An 11,944-nucleotide genomic window follows, 5' to 3' on the forward strand; every position below is an offset into this window, starting at 1 on the left:
TGCTCAAACGTGTCAGCTTTTGGAAATCCTACCCGTACTGCGGTGACTATATATTGTTCTGATCTCCTCATTTTTAAAGCTGGAGTTTACTGGATTTTATTTTTAACGTTCCCAATGTCTTTTCAAAAATAGCCTTATTTACACTCTGTAAAAGTCTTCCCTCCTAAGTACCTAGTTAAATAGCAGTAAATTTATGTAGTTGTGCAGCCATTAGCACAATCTAGCTTTGCAGGGCTCCGGAAGTTACCCTGTGCCTGTTTGCACTCAGCTCCTTAGTATTTCTTTCAGGATTTTAATTGCTAAAATGAAGTCCTTTATTTACATAGCTATGATCATTTCAGAAACTGTCTTTGCTATGTTTTCATTATTAATGAATCTAAAAAGGAAATGGAAGTTTAATGTTATAGAAGATTAATAATTACATATGACTAAATCTTGCCTTTTATTCTTCTACTCTGATTTTCATAATAAATCTATCTATAACTTCTCAGGTAATTTCCTTCTCAGAGGATGGGATTTTGAGTGATACACTTAAAACACTGGGGTCAGTCAGGACACACTGATGTTAATTGCTGCTGTGATTCTGTTAATGTGAAATGATTTTCCCTTTCAGTCTAAAGCTCTGGAGGTACCATGAAATCGATTGAAAATTCTGAAAGGAGAGGAAGCCCTGAATTATTTCAAACAAGCTAATATAATTTTAAAAGCATATTTTAAACTTTTTCTTAAAACAGTTTTGCTACATTCAGAATTTAGTGCAGTAAGTGATAAAATTAACTGCTTGTTCTAGTGTTAGTCATAATCTCATTACTGTCAGTAGACCCTTGGTTAAATTACTTAACCCTCTCGAATCTTGGTTTCCTGAAACCCCCACAATAATTTATCTTCATTGTAATAAAATGTTAAGGACTTTTGTTAGGAGAAGGTACCTCAGTGGCATATTAGATACATTGAAGCCCTGAATGTATGTATAACTCAAGCATTTCCAAAAATGAACAAAGATGAAGCAAGCCAACTAGACAGTGCCACACTCATCTTCTGAAAACTACATTCTTCCATCTGTCCTGTATAGCTTGGACTTCCCTAAACATAAAAGTAGAAAATTTGGATATACTCTCTGCTTCTTAATGGCAGATATGGCATAAATTCAAGATGGTCTCATCAATACTATACTACCTAGAGTATGTATAAACGTGCTATTTCTAAGGATTGCCCCCTCACTGTCTTTATCTGCTGTAATATTGCTATGAAGGAATATGCTAGAAAAATAAGCACTATGTTGGTGGATTGGGTTGTAATGATGTGAATGATGCAAGTTAGTTAAACATTTTAATACTCAGATAACAAAATGCCTATAACAGAATGTCACATTTATCAAGTTGTACAGTATTAATCACTTTAATATCATTAAAGGAGCTAGGTAACTCTGCAGTCTGCCTCTGAGCAATGTTTCCTATTTAATTTAGCATGTTCTCTTCTCTTAGTAATGCAAAGTAGGCCTTAAGAAAAGTTTCAGAAAGCCACTACTTACTAGAGGCGGTATAATTAGTATTCTACATGCCATCAGAATTCTTTTTATCTTGTTGCATAAAAAAAAAAATCCATGGAAAATAACATGAGGTAAAATATTGAAGTAATTTCAGGCAAAAATAATAATAATACTACAAAAAAGGAGATCTAATAGGCCACTGAAAATTATGGATTTAATTTGATTTAACATCGATCAAAGTTTCAAATAATAATTGGAATGTGATTTCAGAAAAAAAAATACTGGATGCAGCTGAACTACTATGTCTTGGCTCAAGTCCAAAATCCGTCTTGAAATATCTACTGTTATATTCTTCAGAGTCAGATGATGTTGACTTGAGAAATCTGTCTGAGTATAGAATAAGAACCAGGTGAAATAGTGGCAATAAAGAAGTTGCCATGGTATTAGCCTCATTCCTTTTACGTCACCTTTGGTAGGAGAACTGCTCTGATAGTCATATTCTTGCTTTCCCTACATGTCCAGACACATTTATATACATATATATCAGAAAACCCTACCTAGCGCTATATGCACGTGTATACATATTTTTAAAATAAAACTAGAACTAGGTAGATGTAGAATAGATAAACAAGATTATACTGTATAGCACAGGGAAATATATACAAGATCTTGTGGTAGCTCACAGCGAAAAAGAATGCGACAATGAATATATGTATGTTCATGTATAACTGAAAAATTGTGCTCGACGCTGGAAATCGACACAACATTGTAAACTGACTATCACTCAATAAAAAAATAAATAAAGTCTTATTATTTGGAGTATAACAAATATACCTTAAGTAACAGTTCAATAAATGTTCACAGATTGAATGCATATGTGTAACAATGACCTAGATCAACCAATAGAACATCACCAGCACTCCAGAAACCCCACCTCCTTTCTTGTTATTTTAATGGCTATTGTAACAGCCAACAACATAGTTTAGCTTTACCTGTTTCTGAATTTCACATGAATAGAATCATACAAAATGTGTTCTTTTATATGTGGCTTTTTTCACTTGTTTGTGAGATTTGTCCACATTCTTGGGACTAGTAGCATTTCTTCTTTAGTTCATCTATCTATTCCTTGAGTTCTTTTTGAAAGGGAGGGATTGTATCTTCCTCAATTTATTTGTTTTGTCTATAATTTTTCCTTGCTTTGGATGTGTATTCTTAAGTTTGCAGCGCTCCTTTCCTCCTGTTCATCAGTTTATTTGCACATATATGTCTCATGCTGCACCTGCTGCTGCTGACTCTCCTCCCCCTCCTCTTCCTCCACCTCCTCCTCCTCCTCCATTGGTCATTTTCTTGAATGGGTGTGATGGAGGTGTCTTCATTAACTGGCAGAGTAGTCAGCCGACAGTTTGAAGTGTGATCTCATTTTTGTTTCTGCCTGAGGTGGTGAGCTTTGTCTAAGTTAGCAGAGAGCCTGTTTGGCTGATAAGGATGTCAAGCAGGTCTAGTTTTGGATACCATCTTTTAGGTAAGCAGTATAGATCAAGATCAATAGTTTTTACCTTACCAAGAACTTCTCTGTATAGATGGTCTATCAGAATGCTAAATAAAATGTAGGTCTCCTCTGGGGCTGATACTGCCATTCCAAGCAAAAAGGCATTGGACTTACTCCTCAGGGTGAACCCCAATTTTGAAAAATCCATGTTCTACCCATTCTGCCTTATCCTCACAATGATTATGGGGTTATGGATAGACAGTTCTTGTTTTCTTTGATATTTCGGGTTGATTTGAGAATGAATAGATGAAAGAAAGCATGAAAAGATGTTTTACTTAAAAATAGATAGCTGAAAGTTAGTTTGCAGTATTTGCATATTAATTGACAGGAGGTGAATTTGCAGTGTTACAGCATACAGATCTGACATTTTTAAATATTTTAATTTCTTTTAAATATAAATTTCACAAGGCATTTTTGTTTTGTCATACCATATAAATAATTTTTATTAAATATTTTCATTTAAATATTTTCATTTATTACTTATTTTCTTTTTGAATTTATTCTAACATCTTGATTTCCTTCTACTCTTCAGATGCAGCAACTGTTCCATGAAAATTATGAACACAATCGGAAGGGTTATATACAAGACCTTCACAACAGCAAAATCCACGCAGCCATAACACTTCATCCAAACAAAAGGCCTGCCTACCAATACAGGCTTCATAATTACATGCTCAGCCGCAAAATTTCTGAACTTCGCTACCGCACCATCCAGCTCCACCGGGAGAGCGCTCTGATGAGCAAGCTCAGTAATAGTGAAGTGAGCAAAGAGGACCAGCAGCTGGGAGTGATGCCTTCTTTCAACCACTTCCAGCCTCGGGAGAGAGATGAAGTGATAGAATGGGAGTTCCTGACAGGGAAGCTCCTCTACTCAGCCTCTGAGAACCAGCCTCCTCGACAGAGCATCAACAGCATCCTGAGGACAGCGCTGGATGATACCGTCCTGCAGGTGATGGAGATGATCAATGAGAATGCTAAGAGCAGAGGACGGCTCATTGACTTCAAGGAAATCCAGTATGGCTACCGCAGGGTTGATCCCATGCATGGAGTGGAGTACATTTTGGATTTGCTCCTCTTATACAAAAGGCACAAGGGGAGGAAACTGACTGTGCCAGTGAGACGTCATGCCTATCTTCAGCAGTTGTTCAGCAAGCCTTTCTTCAGAGAAACTGAAGAGCTAGATGTCAACAGTCTTGTAGAGAGTATTAACAGTGACACTCAGTCATTCTCCTTTATCTCTAATTCTTTAAAGATACTGTCTTCTTTTCAAGGTGCCAGAGAAATGGGAGGGCACAATGAAAAGAAAATACACATTCTTGTTCCTCTCATTGGAAGGTATGACATTTTCTCAAGATTCATGGAGAACTTTGAGAACACTTGTCTTATCCCAAACCAGAATGTAAAGCTGGTCATCATTCTTTTCAGTAAGGATTCTGGCCAAGATTCCAACAAGCATATTGAGCTGATTCAAGAATATCAAAACAAGTACCCTAAAGCAGAAATGACCCTGATCCCCATGGAGGGGGAGTTTTCCAGAGGTCTGGGTCTTGAAATGGGATCTTCCCAGTTTGACAATGATACTTTGCTGCTATTTTGTGATGTTGACTTGATCTTCAGAGGAGACTTTCTCCAACGATGTAGAGACAATACAGTTCAGGGACAGCAGGTGTACTACCCCATCATCTTTAGCCAGTATGACCCAAAGGTAACCAATGGGGGAAATCCTCCCACTGATGATGACTTTGTCTTCTCAAAGAAGACTGGATTTTGGAGAGACTATGGATATGGAATTACTTGTATTTATAAAAGTGATCTTCTGGGTGCAGGTGGATTTGATACCTCAATACAAGGCTGGGGACTGGAAGATGTAGATCTCTACAATAAAGTTATTCTGTCTGGCTTAAGGCCCTTCAGAAGTCAAGAAGTAGGAGTGGTGCATATTTTCCATCCAGTTCATTGTGACCCTAACTTGGACCCTAAGCAGTATAAGATGTGCTTGGGATCCAAGGCAAGTACTTTTGCCTCAGCCATGCAACTGGCTGAACTGTGGTTGGAAAAACATTTGGGTGTCAGGTACAATCGAACTCTCTCCTGACAGTCCGGGCAACACATCATATTGCCTTTTTCAAGGGGAGTTTACCTCATTGTTGGTTTTGTTATTTTTATTTGATTATTGTTATTTTTATTATTATAATTATTATTGTTATAATTTTATTTTGTTGTCCTGGTCTTAAACGACTCTTGGTTGTCTTCCAAAGGGTGTTTGTTGACCTCAAACAAGAAGAGTCTGCAGTTCACTGATATTTCAGATTTCTACTGAAGTCAATATATGTATAGCTTTTATATATCTTTATTTGAGATTGAGTTAAATTGTGGCAATCAAATGACTTTTGAAGCTCATTCATCACGAGAGACAGCTTAGAAGAATGTTTTCTTGGGGCTTAAAGATGCAATATCGACTTTTCTTTTGTTTGTCAAATTCAATGTGATACGAATATTTACTGGTGAAAGGTACCACAAAAGTGCTTTATGCTTCCTATGGGGAAGGGACTCTGTAACATAAACTTGAGTTTTGTAATTTATACAAGGACTTAAATATACAGACAATAATTTTCTTCATCTTTAGGATTTTTAAAGTAAATGAACACTTATGATTGTATGTTTATTTTTTAAAAAAAGTTTTAAAAATTGAGGAGTTTTGTTCCACAAGCAACCGGTACTGGCTACCCTGGTCTTCTGACAATTATGTACTCCTCAGAACTGTCTGCTATAAATGCGAATGAACTTTATTTTCTCAAGGAAATATGATTTAATTAAATATTCATGTACATTTTAGAAGCTTTATGAGACAATGTCCTTCATTTGCTGGCAAGAAGATAATGACAGAACCTGGTTATTTATAATAAAACACAGGTATAACAGTATTCTTTTTCAAAAACACTGAAATATTTGTGTTGTTTCCTTTCAGTCGTAGTTGATGTGTTTCTTAATGGTCATCGTCGCCAAAAGGTGCTTGCTACACAGGCTAGGAAAATAAATAAGAGATTATGGGCATGATATCTGTATCATTGTGCTTTAAATCCTAACCTTCATAAGTGATTAAAATGAACAGTTTTTAAAATTTAATAATTTACATTCCAGGGTAAGTATTCCTCCTTGATCTCATCAGCTTTGTGATCAAACTGAACCAAGAACTGGTCAGAAATGGCCTTTAATGTGGGTTGGTAGATGGCTCAAAGATACAAAAGTAAATGGGGAAATTATAAATATAATGTAAATATTCTTATATTTATAATATAACATAAGTATATAATTAATTTTACAATTATAATTTTGTAGTTTATAGAACACATGGGAAAGTGTCATTTAGTTTCATGCATCATTCTTTCTTAGAACTGAGTCAATGCTATCTAGTTTGTAGAAAAACATAATCTCATTAAAGAAATGTAAGAAAAAATTAAAATCTGTGCAAAAAGATCTTTAGAAGTCATATTTTTAAAATTTCATTTTGTAAATAGGTAACCCATTTGCACAGTTCCAAAATCAAGCAAAAATTTTAAATGTCTTCCGCTGTCAACTTCACTACCTGTTCACCAAGATCTGCCTTCAAACCACACATATCTGCCATTTTAGGTGTATGTATGTTCGTGTGCATGTCTTTCTAAAGTTTCAGAAGCAAAAAAGACATGTTTTATTTTTTCACCCTTTATACACAAAATGTAGCATATCATACATACTGTTCTACACTTTGATTTTCTTTTTTCACACAAGAACACTAATATTTGCATCACAATTGATTTGAAAGCAATTACTGTGCTTTGTTACCATTGTCTGGAACTGACTGCCAAGAGGCCATATAGCATTTGCCTTAGTAATGAGAGTTCCTTACAGGGTAGCAATCTCTTCTAGTGAAGACATTTTGGGCGCTTCAAAAAAAATAACATTGCTTAACATTGTGTCAAATGTCATGGCACTTTCCTTGACTATAACATATCTTAATAATGCAAGATTCATCAGAAAGGAATTAATGGCACTTTTAGATGTTAAAAATCTTGACAGGGACAACAATTCAGAATTGATCTTTGCTCTAAAATTGTCCCCGGCCTTCACAAGCCCTGACTTTAACAGCTTATTTTCCTATGTTTTGTTTCTTAGCTCTTTTGTGGGTTTTATCTTCCTGTACAGTAAATATATTAACATTCAGTAAAGGCAGTCATTTGGGAAGAGCTATTACTAAATAATAATTATTAATGATTTTATTAATGAAGAAAAGAAATCAAGGTCTGTTCTTTTCTTTAACTTAGGCAACTGAAACAGCAGAGAGTTTTACTGAAGAATTGATGCAGAGGCCTCGTTTAAAACACCCCAAGTCTTACAGGGTCATGAGGCACCTGCCCAGGGATGAAGTGGCATTCTCCACTGTATTGATGAAATTACGCTGATGAAACACAGGAATGCGGAGAGCTCATTTGAACTTAATTACACACATGCACCCTATACTGAAATTAATATAAGTGCATTAAATTCTATTTTATAATTTTGCATTAAGTTTTCCTATGATTTTTTTTCAGGTACTGTGATAGTTCTTGACTGAAATGTATTGGAGTTATACTAGTGAAACTGAATGTTTTTCCATCCGTGTAATATCTGTTACTTAAAATCCCATGATTCAAGGGCAACGCAATGTGAATGCAGCCTGAAGCACAATATTGTACGGTATTGGCATTACCTTATTTGGATAGCTATGGATGTTCTATTTAAATACCACCCCGAGAGCAATTCCATCAACCTTCAACATCATCGTATCGATCGTCTTCTGGGCACTCAACACAACACTGCATTTTACTTATATTGTCCTTTTAAGTGTAATCCTCATAACAGCTCTCAGAATACTGATACTATTTTCTTCATTCAACCGACATGGAATCTGAGATCGTGAGTGATTAAGTAACTTGTCGTGAGTTCACATAGTTGCCATGCTGTAGAGCTGAGATTTCTGTTACTTGCTGTCTTCCCATGCTAACCCACGGCTTCTTAATTGTTGGGGTGACATAGGAGACAATGAGGGCACAGAGGTCCAGCTGACTACATGACCATGTTCCATCCACCATTCAGTTTGCTTCTGCTGTATGCTGGTTCTGGACAGAGATAAGTTTGCTGATCTTGTGCTCAGTTAGAGCCTCTCGAGGCTTTGAATCTCAGTCTTCCCCTACTATGCTGGCTCCCTCTGGGTAGCACTGTGTTGGAGAAGGGTTTCTTCTGTTTCCTTGCTCACAAGCTTTTGGACCTCACAGCAGGAAAAATGCTCAGGGTTCCTGATGCCAGCAACAGCCCCTCTTTATGGGCTCAGCCAGCTGAGTGCAGAACTGTCCACAGTGAAACAACCATATAGTTGCCTGACTGTTTATGTTACTTTACTCTTACAGACTTAGCCTGAGGCAGCTTTGTCAGAGGTAAGATATTTCTAAATCTAAGAGTTGAGCCCTTTGTGCTTAGTCAGTACATGGAAGCCACAGGAATGAATGACCCAAGTGTGTGGAGTGATAGTCCAACCAAGAGAGTAAGTGCTCACTGGAAAGGTAAGTTACGAGGTCCCTCTGTTGGTTTGGTTTTGTGTGTGTGTGTGTGTGTGTGTGTGTGTAGATAGATAGATAGATAGATAGATAGATAGATAGATAGATAAGATAAGATAGACAGACAAATATATATATATTTATTGGAGTATAGTTAGTTCACAATGTTGTGTCAATTTCTGGTGTACAGCACAATGCTTCAGTCATACATGAACATACATATATTCATTTTCATATTCCTTTTCACCATAAGTTACTACAAGATACTGAATATAGTTCCCTGTGCTATACAGTATGAACTTGTTGTTTATCTACTTTATATATATTAGTATCTGCAAATCTCAAACTCTCAATTTATCCCTTCCCACCCCCTCCCCCCCAGTAACCATAAGTTTGTTTTCTATGGCTGTGAGTCTGCTTCTGTTTTGTAAATATGTTCATTTGCCTTTTTTTTTTAAGATTCCACATATAAGTGCTATCATAAGGAATTTTTCTTTCTCTTTCTGGCTTACTTCACTTAGAATGACGATCTCCAGGTCCATCCATGTGGCTGCAAATGGCATTATTTTACTATTATTTATGGCTGAGTAGTATTCCATTGTATACATATACCACAACTTCTTTATCCAGTCATCTGTTGATGGACATTTAGTTTGTTTCCTGTTTTTAGCCTAAGAAAGCTGGAGCCCATCTCTAGGCTGGAGCCCATCTCTAGTCAGCAGCCCTGTGGCTGGGCCATTCTGGTTTTATGTGGTCACATTTTCAAATTCACCTTGAGCAATTCCTTCTTCCAGGAGGAGGACCCAGAAGACCAGGCCCTTTTCTAATGGTTTGGATTGGCCATATGAGAGGCAGTAGGGCCGCCAGGCCTGTCGAGCCCTCACCTAGGACTGCCTTATCCCGGAGGGCATAGCCTAAGGGAGACTTGTATCTGGAAAGAGACATGGTGTCTCCCCTCTTTTCCTCTTGTCACTCAACAGAAATGTCCAGATGAGTCTCAAATAGCCAGTAAAAGACGTGTAGCTCCATCTTGGCCATGATGATGAGATTTACATGGGGGAATGAAAGCATCGACACACTTTACGTGGCCAAGCTGTCTTTCCTTCCCAACCAGCCGAGGCTTTCTGAGTCATTAATCTGATGTCCTGCAAGTCATAGAAACTTAGTGTAGCCTTACCATAGGGATATGTCTGTCTACAAGGAGACTGCAAGTAATCTGTGCAGTCCCCACCTGCCCCGAAGTCTCATTTGTGCTTAAACATTGACAACATATCTCATCAGAAATAGTAATTATGTAATTATGGGTATTGCAGGGTGATTGGGCAAAGTAGTGTCCTGAGGGACAACAAAGGGATCTGTTATCAGTCGTTAGTGCTGCTAACTTGCCTACCTTCCCCATCCACACTTTTATTAGCATCCTAATCATTGTCAAACATACAGTCGAGGTGGTCTGTCTGTGCCAGAAGCCTCCTAGACTTTCCGTTTTCAAGCAGTAGCCCCAGGAGAGACGGGATGGAGTCCCAGAACATGCCAGCAGGTTCTGCCGCTGTGCCCCACAGCCTCGCTCAGGCTCCTGTCACGCTGCCAAGGTTGGCTCGGCAGGTGGTGGGGATGATGAGACATCGGCAGTAATTCATGCCCCCGATGGTGATACAGCCACATCTGCAGCCCGCAGCGGGCCACCTGGCGCTGGCACCAAGCTGTCAGGATATTCCAGTGTTGCCTTCAATTTGACATACAATTGTCGGTTTCCCTCTTCCTTTCTCATGTAAGAAGCTGCCAACGTCTGTGCCATATTTGGAATTCTACTCCATGCAGGATTGTGTTTCAATCGAATTCAGTTAATATGTATTCATCCAAAGATTGGTGTAAAAGCTGAGATGACTGAGTTTTGATTATCCATCAGGCACTGGTACACATTCTTGCTGTTCTGTTACCACCCAGCCTTGGTATTTATAGGATCAGTTCTGAAGGAATTTGTGAGTATAAGATTAGAAAGATAAATTTGTATTTAAATTGGACCTCCTATAAAAAGAAGGAACAGGGAAGGAAAGGTTTTTTTCCCTAGAATAATTGTTGTTATCTGTGATGTTCACTGATGAGCACATATGTGTTGGGATCTTGCTTGGGAACAATACTCTCAAGTAGAAACTCTAAGACTGAAACATGCATTACCTGAAAGCAAACCTTTCACTGCTATCAGGCCTCCTCTGTGGGGCTGTTCTCCATCTCTTTCTTGGTTCTCACCTGACTCCTCTACCCTAAATTCCCACAAACATCACATTTTCTTATTTTCGCTAAGTAGGGAGAAGTATGTGCATATGCCACATAGACTCTAAGATCTGTAGGTAAATTTCAAATGCAGATGTGCGAACCTACCTTGATTCTTGTGTCTTGATTTTGGCATCAAGTGTTCAACTTGACATCAGTCAAAAATAACTTAGGCTGAAAGTTCATATAGAAATGAAAATAAATACCACAACTTCAGGATTAATAGCTTTCTGTGTCTAACCTACTAAATATTCTGTCTCCACAATCAGCCTCAAATTTATTTTCACCTCCCATGTCCTCCAAAGTGGCCCCAATACCTGTCTCTAAAAGGAAGTCTTTAATAGATGATAAATAAAATGTTAATTAAAAGCACAATACTAAGAAAATGACAGGGGAGTAGGGGTGTGGGTATCTGCAGTATTCGTTTTCACTTCCTCCTAGTATTCGCTCCATTCTAACATGCTGATGACCCACTTTTCCTTTTAATATTTTCCTTCCTTTTTTCTGCCAGCAGATTCTTCCCTGTCCCTTGCACTTAGAAACTACTTGATACAGGCTATATAATGTTTAGACTACAACTTTCTAGTATTGGTTTTGAGATGTTACTACTGTATAAATCATGAGCTTGAAGGCTGAAGTTAACATAAGTTTTTCAACTCATTTTCATTAGCAACTCTGATCTATTTCAAGCATTCTGGAATGTATTTCTCCTCCTTGTCAGCCAACTGGAATCCCCAGGGCATGGATCTTACACAGCCTCTTGGGTATTTAGACTAGAAACTAAAGGCAGAGAAGTTAGAAACTCTTTGATCTCCTCCAAGGAGAGGATCCAACTTCTCAGTTACTTTGCTCAACATTAAATTCAGGTTTGTACCTTAAATGGACAAAGCATTGCGTCAAAATGTTTACTGAATTAATTATTCAGTCATTTAAAGGTGAGGAGATTTCATGAATAAATCTTAATGTGTATTTTTAGACATTTTGTTTTTGCAAACTACATTTATAATGAATAAGTTCACATATGTTTTATAATCTTTTTCTGGTTAGACATTATATGGAGGT

At 37.5% G+C, this 11,944-nt stretch overlaps 1 protein-coding gene across 1 annotated transcript in view; it reads left to right on the forward strand.

Annotated features, from left to right (window-relative positions):
• The window catches only part of CHSY3 (chondroitin sulfate synthase 3), a 235,935-nt gene extending 229,762 nt beyond the window's left edge, over positions 1-6,173 (forward strand). Inside the window, exon 3 of the mRNA XM_010981104.3 lies at positions 3,571-6,173. Coding sequence (XP_010979406.3) covers positions 3,571-5,133 — 1,563 coding nt within the window. The 3' untranslated portion in view covers positions 5,134-6,173. The remainder of the gene's footprint in view (positions 1-3,570) is intronic.
• The last annotated feature ends 5,771 nt before the right edge of the window (positions 6,174-11,944 follow it).

This window comes from Camelus dromedarius, chromosome 3 (genome assembly GCF_036321535.1).
Source record: "Camelus dromedarius isolate mCamDro1 chromosome 3, mCamDro1.pat, whole genome shotgun sequence".
Lineage (NCBI taxonomy): Eukaryota > Metazoa > Chordata > Mammalia > Artiodactyla > Camelidae > Camelus > Camelus dromedarius.